The 17,327-nt window shown below is 41.1% G+C and overlaps 1 protein-coding gene across 1 annotated transcript in view; it reads right to left on the reverse strand.

Moving 5' to 3' along the window:
• Positions 1–17,327, reverse strand: part of LOC137914108 (MAM domain-containing glycosylphosphatidylinositol anchor protein 2-like) — an 82,079-nt gene that overhangs the window by 9,019 nt on the left and 55,733 nt on the right. The window contains exons 11-14 of the mRNA XM_068757725.1: positions 11,707–11,855; positions 7,225–7,402; positions 2,024–2,044; positions 136–291 (exon numbers count right to left, since the gene is read on the reverse strand). Of these exons, the coding sequence (XP_068613826.1) occupies positions 136–291; positions 2,024–2,044; positions 7,225–7,402; positions 11,707–11,855 (504 nt within the window). The remainder of the gene's footprint in view (positions 1–135; positions 292–2,023; positions 2,045–7,224; positions 7,403–11,706; positions 11,856–17,327) is intronic.

Below are 17,327 nucleotides of genomic sequence, written 5' to 3' on the forward strand. Positions count from 1 at the left end.
GAAGTCACTTTATGATAGCTGCAGGTAGTTCACTATTTCCCCTTTAACTTGAATCAAAGTCCACCTCTCATGCAGCTAAGCTATAACCACTTTAATGAACAGTTCAATCTCAAATCAAGCTTTCAGGTGACTTACCCTGCTTGGAACCGCTGCGGTCCCCACTGGGCCCTGTGTTGGGCGTGTACTTTGTGTCGCGGGTAGCGGCGCTGTGACGTGTCCAGTCAAAGTCATCGTTTTTGTCCTGCGTGAACATGCAGATTGGCTCATCCTCAAAGCTGCAGTGAAACTCTCCTGGTGAATGAGAGAGCAGAACCCGACTTTAGCATGCACTTCATTATGAAGGAGCATGAACCGCCGAGATGATGAAGAGCCTGTGTGTATCTGAACTGGCTCCCAGAGGGTATACCATTAAAGCCCACTATTAAGACATGGATTGCATTTAATAAATACACAATCACACACACATTGCCCCGAGAATGAAGGATGAAGGTTGAGCTACAAAACTGTCATTTTTGCTGAAGTGATTTTAGAAACTTTCTGTTATTATGGCTGAAAGTAGAGATTTGTTGATCGCCCTTGGATGTTTGCCTCACTAGCAGGACTCTGTGTAATCACTTTTTCAAATGGACACCACCTCCTTCCTTCTTTATCACGCCCCATCTCCTGTCATGTAGATATTACACCCCCCCCCAATTCCCAACCTCCCCTTTCCTCCTTTGTCGCTCTCCACGCCTCTTTGACCGCAATTTTTAAAGTAGTGAAGTAGTTTCAAGTTGCCCGTTGTACTAAGGTGCAAAAATAAATTTGTTGTGTGCTTGCAGTGTAACAATGACAACGATAAAGCTTTCTTTCTTTCTAGTGGAGTGTTCAGGGAGATAATGAAGGTTTTGTCACACTTCAAGAAAAAAATAAAAGTAATTGTAAATACATCACATACGAGGGAAAGGGCAAACGTGAAAGCACTGATAGTAGGTTGGAAATCATATGCGTGGGGGGCTAGTCCACTAAATGTAATGAAAGGGTGCCGGGAGCATCTCTAGTGTCAAAACCTCCAGTTAATCCTTGCAGCAAACGAACAACAACACCCAAAATAAAAGACACAACACTGCCGAGAAGTGTCCTGAATGAGATAGTAAAAAGGAATATTTGGATTCAGGATGCAGGCATGTGTTCTGTTAAATATTCATTGATTTATTAAAACATAGCTGGGAGCAGTTTAGAGTGGTGACCTTGAGAGGAGTAGAGTTTGCTGCTTTGACTTTGGTGATGGAGGTAACACAGAGTGATGAAGAGCGTGGGCGGATGGACAAAGGGGACAAAGAGGGAAACGATGCCGGAGAAAAGCTAGTAAGGGAGTGCAGGAGAGAAAGAATCGGCAGAGTGAGCGAGCGGAGGAAGGGGCCGAGTTGCAGGCACTGTTGACTCTTCTCCTCACAGGCATCCACATTTAAATGGAGGCCTAGCTCCCAGCGTTAGACGTTAAGCCCCCCCCATCCACTATGAGCTAAGGAAAATTGTTCCACCTTCTGTGAATGGAGGAGATAGGAGGATTTGGAGAAGAGGCAGACAAGTGGAAAAAGCAGAGGCAAATCAGGTAAGGAGGTTTCCTTCAGGGATTTGGGTAATGATGTTGGTGATTAGGAGTTTGTTATTCTGTTGGCAGTGTTAGTGTGAAAACCCGACAAAAAATGCATCTTAATACAGGAAATAAAGAAAGCACAATACATAACGGCACACTGCAGCACAATAACAAAGTGTACACACACACACACACACACACACACTCCACCCATCAATTCCTGCAGAGATCTCAAACTCTCACAGCGTGCAACAGGCAGATGTAGGGTTACTAGGAATTCCTTAAGTTAAGTTTGATTTATTTCCACATAACTTAGTGCCACCTTATAGAACACCTTAAATTGCATCTTAAGAGCTTGCAGTTACAATAATTATGTTGTTCTTGCAGAGACAGAAGGAGAGTTTTCTCTAGAAGGACATGCTATGTGAGGTACACATCACTTACTCAAGTGAGGGTTGATGGGAGCTGTGAAAGAAAAAGGACAGGGAAAGTCATTAGTGCAGAATATCCTGGCTATCGAACATCACGTGATGCACTGATTAAAAGATGTGCTTACGGAACGTTATGGAACAAAGTTACAGTGAACACAACGCAAGCATGCACACAGTAGCTGCTTCTATCAATCCTTGCATCCTGCTGTCATCCGCTGTTTAGGGACCGCGCTCTTAAACGTCTTCATGTACAAAACCTACTCTTAAGTCAATGTTTCTGCTGCAAAAAGGAAACGAAAGACACCTATAGGAAGATCGGAAATCCCACCAGTGATATAAGAACACAAGTAGCACATCAGAAAAGATCCGAGTCCCTCTTCATCGAGTGGTTTTTCTTTTTTGTGGAGTGTAAACAACAAGACACGGGCAAACAGAAAGCTATCCAGTGCAACACATGCATTCAATGAGCAACGAGTGGACAGAGTGGAAGATGTGTGGGTGGAAAAGGTGACAGCAGTCACTCGCCCCCTGTTATCAAATGAAAAAGACAAAGGGATTAGGAGGACCAGCCTGACCACATTAATAAGCTTAGTGGAAAAACGGCTTATCATTACTGCCGTTAAATGACATTACTGATGGTCGCCTTCAAGGTGACTTCCAATTACAGAACTCAGTCTATTTAATTCTTCCATTTAGAGGTCGATAAAAAAAAACCCAAGCCCTGACTAATAACTACAAGTAGTTTTCTGCTGATTGCTTATTGTTCCCTCTGTGTTTCCAACACCATCATGGTGGGGGGGCTTTTCGATCAACAACTGATGTGATTCCAGTCAAACGCATGCGTACAGCAGCTTTTGCATTCCTTTCACCGAACCTCGGTTCAACGCTTCCCTCATTGATAATTTAAGATGGCACCGCAGAAGCAAACACAGAAAGGTCAAGGGTATCACGCAGAGTAGCACCGAGCTAGTTTGTCGGGACTTCACTTTTTGCAGAGTAAATACCATTTAGCCTGTCAAGAAGATTCATGAGCATTTTCATGATCGATTGCTGACCGACTGAATAGATGCAATACATCAGGATTCACCGCAAAAGCACGTTGCTGCTTGATTTATGGAACCCCACTGTTGGTGGGGAGAATTGATTTTAATCTAACCAATTAAAATGAGTAATAACCGATAAAAGAAAACATGTGCTGAAGAGTGAAGATGCGCCGCAGAGCTGGTGGAATTGGCCTTTTTTTTTAAAAAAAAGAGGTGACTCCTGCTTGTTGGTTCATGAAAATGCACGTTCCACTTGTTTATTTGAGTTGTAGAAAGAACTTACGGATGGAAAACATGAGACAATATAACATTGTAATTTACAATTAAATGGGAGAAAACATTCAATAATGATGCACATGTCGCCGCACTATGAGGGTTGCATTATTTTGGAAAGAGCAGGCAGTGCACCCTCAGCAAATGAAAGCTCTAATAATCTTTTATGTTGCAGAATGTGAATACCTGCTTCCCAACACCCGGCGTTCTCTGCTCAATCTACTCTGGGCCACACAGGGAGGCTCTGCTGCATTGAGAGACTGCAGCGCACGGACATCATGTGGGTCGTTGCAGGAAAAATGTTTTAAATGACAACCAAGAGCCTCAGGCCTGTGAAACGGATGCCGAGTTCTCCTCTATTCCTCCAGCTCACCCCCCCCTGTTTGCCTCATCTTTCACTTTCAGCCTCCCATTTTCCTGCTATTTTTCCCTATTCCCTATAAAATCCTTCGTGCTTCACCCTGCTTCTTTCTTCCATTACGGTTATTAAAATATGCCAGTTCTTTCCAACACCCCCAGGTGGACTCAGTGTGCCTAAATCCAGATGCATTCCATATGAATATGTCTGGTCCAGGAATGCACAGAGCAGGTCCCTGGGATTCTTGGACTGCTGCGGCTTGTATGCTTTTGACATTTTACAGCATTTTCTTTGACCATTTCTGTATCACCTCTGTGGGCAGGATGCCAAACGCCAATTTACTCTGTGGCTGTTTAATTGGTGAGCTATTGTGTGAAGGGTTATCGTTTCTGATGCTCAAGCAGCACGTCAATTGGAAGCCTCTGTCACTGCTGCATGAACGTTTGGCTGAATGGGTGAACAATTGCTTTTTTTGTGGAACGTTTGCATGGTCAGTCAGACAAGAGAGGAGCTTTGTAAATGCAGGACATTTACAATTTAGGTTTTAAAAAGACGAAATGACTTCAAAGACTCTCAAAATCGATGTTAAATCCTAGCACGCTACAAAGGCTTCACAAACACCTCTAATTTCCATCCTAACTCTGCAGCACCCCCTCCCAGCCTAAACAGTCTCATATAATGATCCAGGTGTAATTTTGATAGTTCTCAAGATGTACGTAAGCGAACTCGTTGACCGCCAAAGCACAGCGATAGCTGGAGAACTTTCCATACACAAACGTTGACTTCATCTTGGCAGGATTCCCTGCCCTCCTGGTTCACGGCTGTATTACAAAGCAGCAGATAATTCGATGGCTGCAGCCAAGTATCACCCCCAGACAACAGCAGGCCAGCTTATATACCGTATATATTTTTTATTTAACACACTCTCCAAGATTCCCATCCATCATGTTTACGGGGTCTGGGTTGGTGCCATGACGTTCTGAGAAAGCCCCGTCTCAGTTTCAAAGCTCCAACTAGCAGTTGGAATTATAACAGTGTGGGTTAATGCAATTTGCCAGTCTTCCTCTCATGTCATCCTGACAAAAATAACATGAGCAACTACACAAGTAGTGTGTCCTTCTATCAGTCTACCTATTCTGCACTGATTCTGCAGTGACACATACGGACCACTGGACAAACTGATGTCCAACAGCGTTCTGTGATCTCTCCATATATGTGATTCCTTAATGGACTTCCAGCTACACTGTACTTTAAATGGTAATTGATTAAGAAATAAAACGTGGGAGAAAACAACAAAGCGCATGCACTGTTAGCAGAAGATGAGAAGATCAATACTATTGCCATGCGTATCCACTGAATATGAAGCTAGAGCCAGGGGGAGTGTATCTGTGTTGCCAAGGGCCCTGGGAGTCCCAGCTCAATATTGTGTTTTTATCTCTTAAGGAGAGTTGGATTAGACGATTGTTACCTGTCAGTTGGTGGTTAGCGTAGCACAAGGCAATACTTTGTTAAATTCTCTGCTCTAATTGGCCAGTCACAGCTTTATACAGCTTGTTATTTCAGTAGCTCACTTCTCAGATTACGGTTCTGATCATAGATTCTGCAGAACAGGGCCAAATTTATCGAATTCACTGCAAGGAGAATTAAAAAAACCCCATTGCCAAAAGGGTAAGCTTTGCATTATTGTAAGTACAGCAACAACAACACGGCCATCACACCACCACCGATGAGGATGAGGGAGATAATAATAATAATAATATTAAAAAAACACTTTGCATGTCTTCAGCTCACTTAATAGAATAATAGTTCCAACTGAAACTCAAAAAAGTTACTCAGTTAATTGCTTTATACCTTGTGCTAAGGTGGAATAACTGGCATCTGTAGCCTTACATTTAACAGACTTCCAGTATTTGAAATTGTCTCTGATGTTTGCAGCTAACGGAATAAGAGTATTTCCAGAAATGTTGAGCCGTTCCTTAACAAGTGTCTCTACCTCAGTTCCAAATACACAAAAACAATGTTTTTCTTGAAAAACAGGGCATTACTTTCAATATAACCAGAGAAATATGATCTAGATGTAAAAGTTATTCATTATGCAAGTATTTAATGTTGACTTTAGTTACACATAAACTCAAGAAGGTCATTCTGGAACAGAAAGTGAGGGATAATGGAGATAATCATGGACTGCATCTCTCATGTCGGGGCATCTTACAGGATCCTGCTCAGACCCACATTAGGCTGCTGCTGCTGTGGTTCTACGCTGTGCGTGGGAGAACAGAGCTGCCCTAGAGTGATAATTAGTCCAGTCTCTTGTTGGGCAGCTACATCAGCATTGGCTCTCTGTTGCTTTATTTTGCTTCAGTTCATTCTTCTGCATCTTCATTTTTTTCCCTCCTCAGCCCCAGCCCCAGCCCCGCTACTTCCGCTTCTCCTTCTGTGCCTCTCTTTTTCTTAATTAGACTCAATTCTCTTCACTTCAGTTTGACTGGATGCAATTTGAACAGATTCAGCAGAATTCAAGGTTGAGTAGAGGAGACCACTCGTACTGTCATGCAACTAGCAGGAGGGAAAGTTGCTCCATCTCTCTCTCTCTCCTTCCGTTCTTTCCACTTCTCACAATTCATGTTGAGCTGCAGTGAAACTGAATAATTCACAACTGCAGCAGCACCACTCAGAGAGACCTCAGCAATCAGCAATAGGCAGAAAACAGTTGGGGGGTTGTTTCTGAAAATGAATACCTCCAGTAGCTGTGCATGTGTTCGCCGGCGCCGGGCCCTCTGTGGGTTCTAATATGGCTTTTGAGTATGTCACATTTGCAATCACAGAGGCTATTTCAGTCTGCAGAAAACAGAATGCGTTTTGATATTGTCTAAATGGTGCATCATACAGTCCTAATCTTCATGTGGTCACTGAGGCCGCTATTCTGTTCTTATAGTCCTAATGCAAATCCTAAAATATTGCCAAATCCTTTTTGCATTGAAACACAGGCCATATGGGGTCTGCGATGCCGTGGACCTTTCAAAAATAATGGAATGCACTATTTATTAAAGCTATTTGTAATATCCCAGGAGACAATTCACATCCTCTGGCAATAACAGACGAAATCACACACAAAAATTCACCGAGGTGTGGGGGGGGTTCTGCATGTGACCCAGACTACATGTTTGACTCATCAGATATGTGATGTCATGATGATGATGATTCACAGAAACGGGAAATCGTTTCTGTCCCACTCTGGACCTGACTCCAGTAATGAAGGTCACAAGGAGGAGATGATTCATCATTTGACCAGCCTTCATTCAAACTGGCACGCCGATTTCAAGCCGTCTTTTAATGACTGAACATGTTGGGATGCAATTCACCGGCTCGTCCTCATGCATGTCATAACTAATACATCTTCATCGTGGTTGATCAGTATGATTGCCGATACCAGAACTAACTTTTAATTACCGTCTAGCCTTGACGAACATGTGTCTTAATGCAGCAGTTCACTTTAAAATGCATCCGAATGAGCTGAAAGGTGACATCAGCGCCACTCACCGCTGTAAGTGACGATTCGGATTGTGGAGTCGCCCTCGCCGAAACGCGTGATGGGTGTGAGGCGCACCTCGTATGACTCTGGCTTTATGAGCTCGGTCAAGTTGTGCATCATGAGCTCTCCTTTGTTGATTGTAGCGTCCACGGGGATCTCCTGCTCCCACCAGCGCTGCAACCCCATCTGGAAGAGAGGAGGATCCACAAACGTTGAGATTAACATCCACCACAGTCTATAACTCATATTCTACCCATGGGTTTCAGAAAGTTGAGACTCGAAAATGTCTGATAGCTGACAAGTAAACCTGTAATACAGACATGGGCAAACTACGGCCCGGGGGGCCATATACGGCCCGTTAGGCTTTATAATACGGCCCGCCGAACTTGTCCAAATAATATAATTAAATAAAATTTTATTATAAACCTCATTCATTTTACCTTTTCCCCTGTAATGCACCCTGTAAAAGGCCATATCCTTTCATATAATGGCTTTTACATGTAATTTATATTAGTTCACACAAACACTCCAGCCTGGCCTGGCCCCTCTGTCAAATTTTAGAACCCATTGTGGCCCACAAGTCAAAAAGTTTGCCCACCCCTGCTGTAATATCTCTAGCTCGGATGTGGTTTCTGGGCACCCTCCTGGTTTTCTTATGTGACAACAGTCACAGAGTATCTCAAAGATTATAGTGTAAAGTCTGGGGAGGAGTCATTTTCACCAGACTAAAGCAATAATAATAATCTCAACTGTTCCTTGTGTTATGAGTCAGTTTGAATTTAAGTATACCAGCTTTAACCAGCATTTCTTTCATGTCACATAACTTCTTGCGGCTCGTGGGGGGGGAAAAGGGGACGGCCATGAATCAAATGAACTAAGGAGACGGGCAAAGGCCACTGTTCAAATCAATGAAACTAATAAAACAACAAAAGACACGCCCTAAGGCTGCAAGCTGAAAAGTCTTTATGCAATGTCGTTCAAAATGAACAACAAAAACAGAGAATAATAATTCAAATCTGCAGTTTTGCTCGGCTCTGCGAAGATGTATAGCAACCTTTGGCCCTGTTTTTATAGGCCAAAACTGAACTGCCTTTGTTCCTGGCTCAGACGAAAGCTGTGCAGTGTCAGCCCAACCAAAAAGCAAACAGAGAGACGCTGTAGCTGAATGACTAACCGTGAAACACAGTGGAATTTTTAGCTACTACAGATCCAGAAGATCTGCCCAGGAGACCAAAAAAATAAGAGCATGAGAGTGAATAATTTATATTTAAATACCAGCTGGCAAGAAACCTACAGTACGGTGCAGGATATCCCCTTGTAACTAGAACTCATAACATCAAGGACCATACTGCTGCAATAAAACAATCGATCATGACATTAAAATCTGTTGATTCCTTACATTTCCATAGCATCCCTGGTAGCTTTGTAGGTGTGTGTGAATTAATTCATGTTCTTCTCCTGGGAACATATTGGGAACGTCGCCAGAGTAAATATGCATTCCCTTCACCATCAGTGCAGAATATTCAGCATTATCTGCCAGTTAACCTTGTTTAGGCATTTGTAAGATCTCCCAACAGTAAATGCTACACAACCAAAAAAATAAAAAATTCTCTGTTCACTGTTGACAGCTATCTGCTCATTAGCTGCATTTACTTTCAAAGGAGCTCTAATTCTCTGCTATTAACAAGCAACACAGATCATTTTGCAAGTGGTGGGAAAAAGAAAATAATCCCCATCTCATTTTTCCTATTAAAGGCAAGAGTCAGTCTTCATTATTGTGGTCACAAACATGCTTTTACAAGGAGGGCCTCCAGAACAACATTGCTGTGCTGTACATGATTGTGCTCTATGGCATTTTGCCATCCCTTCCCCACCTTGTCTTTGCACAATGCAGGATATGCAAGCAAATCTGTTTTCAGGTCAGTATATCTCAGGTATCAAACAAAGAATTAGCCTGTGCTTTTCTTGTCTTGTAACACAATAAAACCCCAAAGAAACAAATGGAGAGCTTGTTGCCGCAGTAGCTGGGGGCAAAGAGATAAGAGGTAACGGTACATTTTATCCTTGAGAATCAGTGAAAGAGGCAAAGCTGCACAAAAACATGTTGCAGCTTCTGCATCATAATTAGTGACTTTACGTGCCCTTCGCAGTCAAAGGAAAAGAGATTCTGTGCTAGGAGGAAATGAAAGTGTGATTTCAGTGAAGCAGTTCGTGTGTGCATTTGTCGATTCCCGTCAAATATATTTGAGCAATATCAATTAAGTAATTACTGAGCATCCGGATGATCCCACATTATAGTCATTGGTTTGCAGGTAAGAGTTCCTCTTCTTATATATTGTGTGTTCCCAGAGCTGGATGGAAGCGAGCTAGAAATGATAGCGCGGGCAAAACCTGCCTCAAGCTCAAAATGGCAAGGGAAAGCAAATAGTCTTATTTTTCCACATCATATGTGCTCAAATGCTTAAAACAAATCAAGCTTGAGATGACTGAGAAAATCATTTCACTTTTCAGACGCTTTCAATCATAGTCATACTTATTGGGTTATGGATTTTTGCACTTCTGTTTTGATTCCATTAATGTTGACTGAATCAACACATCTGGGCTTAATTAAGGTTTTTGTTTACATCCCATTACCTCTTATTCTCCACATGTTTCCCCCCCCCCCCCAAAGACGCTGAGTTACATATTGATTTCATTTCATTTGTTTGTGGCTGCAGTTCATATTTGTTATGGCAACTTTAAAAAAAACTGCAGGATTTAAGTTATTGCAGGAACAAACAAACAAAAAAACTAGAACATGATGGATCCTGATAATCTGTTTGGCGGTAATTAAAAGTTGTTTCTGGATTCAGATCAACATGTGATTAATTATGAGGGGAATGAGCTGCTCGGTGGTGGTCTGCGCTCCTTGAGTGCTTTTCTAGTTGCTCAATGCAATTTGCTTTTATGTTTCAACTCTTCATCAAAAAAACAACAACTTATTTTTACTTATCAGTCTGAATTCAAAGCTCCACGACCACAGAGCGTACGTCATAAATCCAGTAAAAAAACATTTTAAAATTTTCACTGCAGCAAATCATCTCTTCCATCAAAGAAAGAGGAGGCTGTGCTGTTATGCCTTGCAGGAAGGAAATAATGGTGGCAAAACACACCTTGTTGTGATTATCAAGACAGAAACTTGGAAGAAAATGAATTTGCCCAAACAATGATTGTCGTCTAAAATAGACTGTTCTCTTTAATAAGCAAACAAACAAAAGGTTGAAATGCTAATTTGATCCCTGAATTGCACCGGGTCCTAGCACAGATGCACATGTAATAATCTGTTGGTAATTAGCCGATTATCTGGAAATAGGCAAATGCAAACATATCATTCTCGAAATGTTTACAGTCAGGCGCCTGGCAAGCACAAACATGGGCTCAGTGAGAACAACAACATCATTTATTTCCAAACAGAACAACTAAGATGGCTGACAGAAAAAGAAATATGATTGTGCAACACAAACATAACCGGTTTCGAATGTGCTTTCAAGCTTCAATTCCTTGAGGGTGTATCGTGAAACAAACATAGAATTGCATTATTCATTGCAAAGACAACTGTCAGGCTATGTTTGCTAATTCTGAGCAGAACTGAGATGGATATAGCATTACAGCCTTAGATGCTTTTAATGTATGTTGTTAGTTTCCCCAAATGGTGGCCTAATGCTTGCAGTTCCAAGGCAATGCTTCCTTGACAATCCGAACCAATTCATTATGCCAAACCAAAGGTGGCACAACACCTGTTCCTGCAAAGACCTAGCGGAAGAGCAAGAGGAAGATGAGTGAGAGAGGAAAAATAGGAGGGCGTGCATTGATTGCTAAAGAAAGAAAATGTAGCCATGCCATCCATCAATGCGGCAAGGCTGTCATCTGTGGAGTTTACTTGTGAAGCAGGGAAAAGAGAAGATATGCTTTCTAGTCGTCTCTCCGGGGTTTCCTTCCACCGAGCTTCCGATGGAGACAGAAAACAGAAGCGATTTTTGAAACTACAGAACCCATTGAAACGACGGCCCCTGACAAGTTCTTACTTATCCTGCCCGGCCCGCAGAGGCTCACTCGCATCATCAAAAAGCAGCCGAATACGACAGACAGACATTGAATCAAAAGCGTGAGATTTGGTACTGCCAAACGGGATACAACAAGCAAGCACAAGCTGTGCCAACTTCTTCCATCATATGCTTCAATTTGCAGTAAGAAAGGCCTCTATTGCACCATGCCACAAAATTTGCTCTAAAGCATCTAAGAAAGTGAAAAGTTGAAGAATTGGATGGCCACTACCAATGACTCAAGTATTATCATGCCTAGAGTCAGAATTTCAGACTTTTCAACCATATTTTCGTGCTGTGAAGAAGCTCCCACACTTTTCTCTGCAGCACAAATGAACCTCAGTGTTCATGAAACACGGAACGAAAGACAAGAGACTCGATATATAAGCCTGGCCAAACATCCCCCACCTGTCTGATGCCCAGTCTGTAGGCCACAATCCGGTCCACAGCGTTGGGATTCATCTGGGTCCACTGGAGCTTGAAGCCGTAGACTCTGGGTCTGTTCTGCCACAGGGGGCTGTAGGTATCGTAGTAGAACTCCGGAGGGTAGGCTTTACCTGGAGAGAAAGCATGTTATTAACACTTCTAAAATACAAGACAATATAGTGGGATTTAACAGTGTTCCACATCTGAAACAGAAGCCCTTGATTAAGTTTTTTTCTTCTAACAAGTTAATGTTGATTTCATCACCGGATTTATTTTGACTCCCCCCACATTGGTAGATTTCGGCAGTGACAGAGCACTGCAGGTGTGTGTCCAGATTATTCATTCATTGTCAGCTAATGAGGGCTGAATGAACGCTTATGGATCAGCCTTTATTCTAAACACATGGTGATAGAATATTTCAGATGTTCAGATTACCATGATTTTCTTTCCTGGAACTATTCTTTGTTACCCCACTATATACTCGTATATTCATCCCGTACATAATTAAATACTTAAATAATATACAGTATGTATTGATTCAAAGAAACATATTAAGATTATTGCCACGCATTGTGAATGGATGACGCACATTCCAGGACTGCTTCAACAGGAGAAACTGTACCTGAAATAGACCTGACTGTCTGTTACTATAGAAACCTCTCTAATCAGTGACGATTTCACTTCCATTAACATCACTTTAGAACAGGATTAATGTAAAAACGTTCAGGCAAGCGTCTCTAAATTGACATCCTCAACTGACTGCAATAATCTTTAAATGGAGAAGAAGAAAAAAAGACTGCCACTGTGAAGACTCAAACATCCACAGCACTCCCTCACAAGTGTTTCTGTATAACGGAGACGATGACATGGCTGTGCAGTGATTAATACGGAAGATAATGCAGATCATGACGTACAGTGGACTCTCGGTTGGTATTCGAACAAAAAGAAAATGGAGTTTAAATTGCCTTGGAAGTTGAACAGATTTTCGGATTAATCTAGTTTCCATTATTTCTTATGGGATATATAGTTTCAGTTTTGGAACAAATTGGTTTTGGAACAGAAATTACGGAACAAATGATGTTCGACAACTGAGGTTTCACTGTATTTGAATCATAGTCAGCAATGTAACTGATAAACAACTAGAAATCTTAAGTCAATATCTCAATTAGAAAAAAGATATTCTGCACAACTAGTGCACATTTTACTGTATCATCATATCATCCTGCCTTATTCACACCTCATCATGCATGCTTAGATTGAATTTTCTGCTGTCACTCTCAGGCAGTCAAGTGACATCTCAATCTCATCCTTCTTACTACCAGCTTGATGCTATGATTCTTTCTGTTTCTCTATTTATTTCCATAAGACTTTCCCTGAAACTCCTAATTACCACATGATTTTGGGAGATTCACCAACTTCTTTATTACCGGTACATATTTTTGTCAGTCTCAGCAGATTTATCAGCAACCACCACCACTGTCTGGACTCCATGTGGTATTGATCATTCTGCTACCAGAGTCTCTTCAATTACTTCATATTACTTTATGACAGATTAAACATCAAATATCTGATATAATAAATAATTATTCTCATCCACTTGTCTCTTTTGGCTGAAATGGCAGTACATAGTTGTTGTTTTTTTAATCATCATTATTTATTACAATTTGAATTATATCTGCAGGCCTTGTGTGCAATATCTGCCCTGCTGTAGTGGTTGCAGGGATTCTTCTACACGAGATTAAATATTTCATTCTCACATTGGTGAAAAAACGTTCAGAATTTGCATACCAATGAAGTGTCTTTTTTTTCTCCCATTACTTTTTGTTCTATTTTTATCCTCATTGTTTTCCCCTTTTTCTGCACCAAGTTCATTGAAGTCTCATTTTTATGTTACCTGACAAACAGTATTACATGACACCGAATCAAAGCATGTGCCAGATCAGAGTATGTCACAGGAATGAAACTACATCTTTGTCTCTTCCATGCAATGGCAAATCCAACTCGAGTACTAAATCCCTTTTCTGTCATAGACTCTCCTTTGAAACAAGTTGTTCTGGAACCTTAACTTTCTGAGAGGATTTATTTTTCTCAGCTTTCCACTCGCACTAGATTTCTGACAGCTGCCGAAAGCGGTGGCAGAACATTGTATTTTAATCGAGAGCTAGAAGCAAACTTAAAGGATGACCTCCCAGGTAAAAACAATACTTCACTGTCTATTCTGCTGCTATTTGTTGTTGTTTACTGAAGGATGAAAATACCCAAGGCATATGAATATTAATGACCATGAAAATATAGCCGAGCGGCTATGTTAGCAGCTCTGGGGTTTGCGGCGTCAGAGTTGCAACAAGTAATATGAGATTTATGTCAGTCTGTTTGGATGGATATGTCAAGTTATTTATGCGTTATTGATGAATTATAATGCCGTTTGTTGGTTTCGATTGCTTTTGATTTCAGTCCACGCATGGCACACGTGGCAGGAAATAAAATATGGATTTCATGAAGATTGTAAATTCAAATGTGAATATTTGTTTCTGTTTTTAACCTTCTTACAGAAACACAGCAACAGCGTCTAGAGCTGAATCTGTGGTCTTTGTTAGATACACCTTTATCACCAGAAATCGGTGAATTTAAATGGAATTGTTGCAAGAACGGAAAGAGGCAAGTCATTTCAGCATTCAAATTCACTATTTGCATCAAATTCAACTATTGTGATGCAAATTCTTGCTGCTGACAAAAAGCAAAACAACATGCCATTTCTATTTGCGGAAACCGAGAGCAGCAGAGCATAAAATCTCACCAGGGTTCACTTATTATTGAGCACAATGATCAGTGTCATCAATACGCGGCTGCAGGGCAGACATTTTCCTGTAGCAAGAAACTATTAATGATTGTTGCATTGCTGCTATATTTTGTGCAGACCTGCTGTCACTGGGACACTCAATGCAACCAACTTGTCATTGTGACAATTCAAAATGTCTGCTGTGCAAACCAGGAACAACGGAGGCTGGAGCTGAAAAATACATTTTTGGTTGTGCACTTTTGTAGACAATAAGAAAAATCTAGAATATAGAAAGTCTTATCCTTAAAGGACAATTTATGTGAAATCTGGAGAAGAGAAACAGTAAGGGAATCCTTGCTCAATTGCATAATCTTGGAGCATTAGCTGTAAGTGATGCGAGATGCTAAAAGTAGCCATCGTTTTGAGATGAACCAAGGAAACCTATATGAGGCAAACGCTGCTGAACAGAAACATAATCCACAAACATGAGAAAATATAATAATTTCTTTAATTACATTGTACATTTCAGATGTAAAAATGCAGATTAATAGATATACTTAAAAAAAAACTTAATTAGAGGTTTTCTTCCTGCATCTGACTGGTTTGATCAATTCTCATAATCGCCCATGAAAATCAGTGAAGATCAATACTTGAGGGCATTTCATTTTACATTTTTGAAAACAAATCTGGCTAATGATGTTTTGGGCGGATCATTTGCCCTTTTCATAGATGGAGCTATTTAAAATTCAATATTGTAATCTGAGGAAAAAGAAGGGTAATTCATCAGCCGTATGAAGTCATGCAGAGAGAGAGAAGAAAAAAGAACTACCGGTACTGTTAATGACTCAATAATGTCATTGATTTTGAATGAGTTTATTTTGAAGCGAAGGGATACTTTTCATACGCGTTGATGGCTTCAGAATTGTTCTTGCAAATGCAGAAAAAAAATAGCAAAGATAAGTTGCGGCTGAACTGCACTTGGCGGTGTTGCTCCGCATCAAGCCAGCTGTGTTTACTTCATACTGTACTGCATGCGTTACATAAGCAAGCCTGGCAGATACTGTCACTTTTGTTCATGCAACTGATACGACATGGAGGCTGGTGCAAAAATGAAGAGGTTGCATTTTGCAGTGGGGAGAAGGCAGGGAGGGATAATTAAAGTGACTCGCATCTTTTTAGCTCTGCTTTAGGAAAACATGACTGAAAGGATATTTATCCACACACAGAGCCTTTAAAAGTCTTAAAAAGACAACCTTTATTGAACAAACTGCTTTGTGCTTATCTGTTACACCAAATGTGGTTCGTATAGAGACTTTTTGAGAGACGTCTTTTAAAAACATTTCGTCGAGTGCATTTACATTAAAAGCAGAATAATTGTTCCAAACTTGCTAGCGAGTGCATTTGTAGTATTCAAAATACACAATGTGAAGTAATGGTGTGAAATGGCTCTCACTCCTAATAATACCTTACATGTGGAGAAGCACGATGAATAAGCCCACTTAAAACAGACAACCCTGGGTGGAAGACATCAAACGCAAAATGTAGAATTCTAAAAAAAAAGATACTTCTAAAACCTGTCAAGAAGAGAGAATCGATGCAGTAACAAAAACAGTTTATTTAAAACGCCTTCAGGCAAGAAGTTTACCTTGTGTGCAGATTTCCAATTCTTTTTCAAGGGCTTAATGAACATATTTTCACCTTCAGGACAACACTTTGTCCCCAATGTACGGTGAGCCTTGCTACACGGTGCAGGGCCGATGTTTGATGTCGGCCTTCGTGGCATAAATTTTGCTGACATTTGGATGCACAGTCGGCCAAGACAAACCCAACAGCACGGCATGAATAACCAACTGACTGTGGAGAGAAGACATTAGGGGACTCAGGGGTAATTGCCTGGTTGGGACAGAAAATGAAATGTCTCAGTGGCTTTCAAACTTGAAATGAGTCTTCCTACTCCCTACATTCGTCTGAGGGGGAAAAAAATAATGATTTTAATTGTTGATCAAAGGATTCTGTTCGTCTTGAAGCCCTTTTTAGCAAGTGCAAATGAGAGGCTAACCAGAAGCTAACCTTGAGTAACTATATTGATTTAAACTGATCAGGACACACAAAGACACATACAGAATGAAGGCAGCAGAATGGATTGTGTCCGTCCTTGGGTCCTGACAGACCATTTAGTCTGATCACAGATAACATTACTCATATCCTGCCTGTTTACTCTGACCATGCAACGCCAGTCATGGCTACCTGCAGAATGCATCAATGTCAGCGTCTCTACGAATTGTGGAAGACATTCTGCACTATCCGCTATTTTCCGTGGCGCTGGAGTTCAGCCGACATGAACTGATCACAGGCTGTAAACGCGGACAGCTGAGTCGCTAAAGATCCCGTCCGAGACACCGACGCCGAAAAGGTTCATAAATCCCTCAGATAGAGGATGAGCATGTTTGAGGGTAAAAATCCATATCATGAATCAATATCAGTTTTTGTCTTTGACTTGAAGGTATGAAAAATGACAACTATAAAACACACACACAAGGCCCGAGAGGCCTATTTAAGACACTTCAAAAGTCAGAGCAAAAATAAATCAAGACAGCAAAAGCAGCACTTAAAACAGATGAGGGATAAAATAATAATACATCAAACTGGACTGCGCGGAGATGAGAGACTGATATGAGATGTGTGTGTATGTGTGTGCGTGTGTGTGTGTGTGTGTGTGTGAGAGAGAGGGAGAGAGAGAGTTCACGTAAAACGAATGCATTTTGGTATAACACAACATATGCAGATATGTCGCTGCATCATTAGAAAGAATGAAAACTGGAAG

Source organism: Brachionichthys hirsutus, unplaced genomic scaffold (genome assembly GCF_040956055.1).
Source record: "Brachionichthys hirsutus isolate HB-005 unplaced genomic scaffold, CSIRO-AGI_Bhir_v1 contig_783, whole genome shotgun sequence".
NCBI classification, from domain to species: Eukaryota; Metazoa; Chordata; class Actinopteri; order Lophiiformes; family Brachionichthyidae; genus Brachionichthys; species Brachionichthys hirsutus.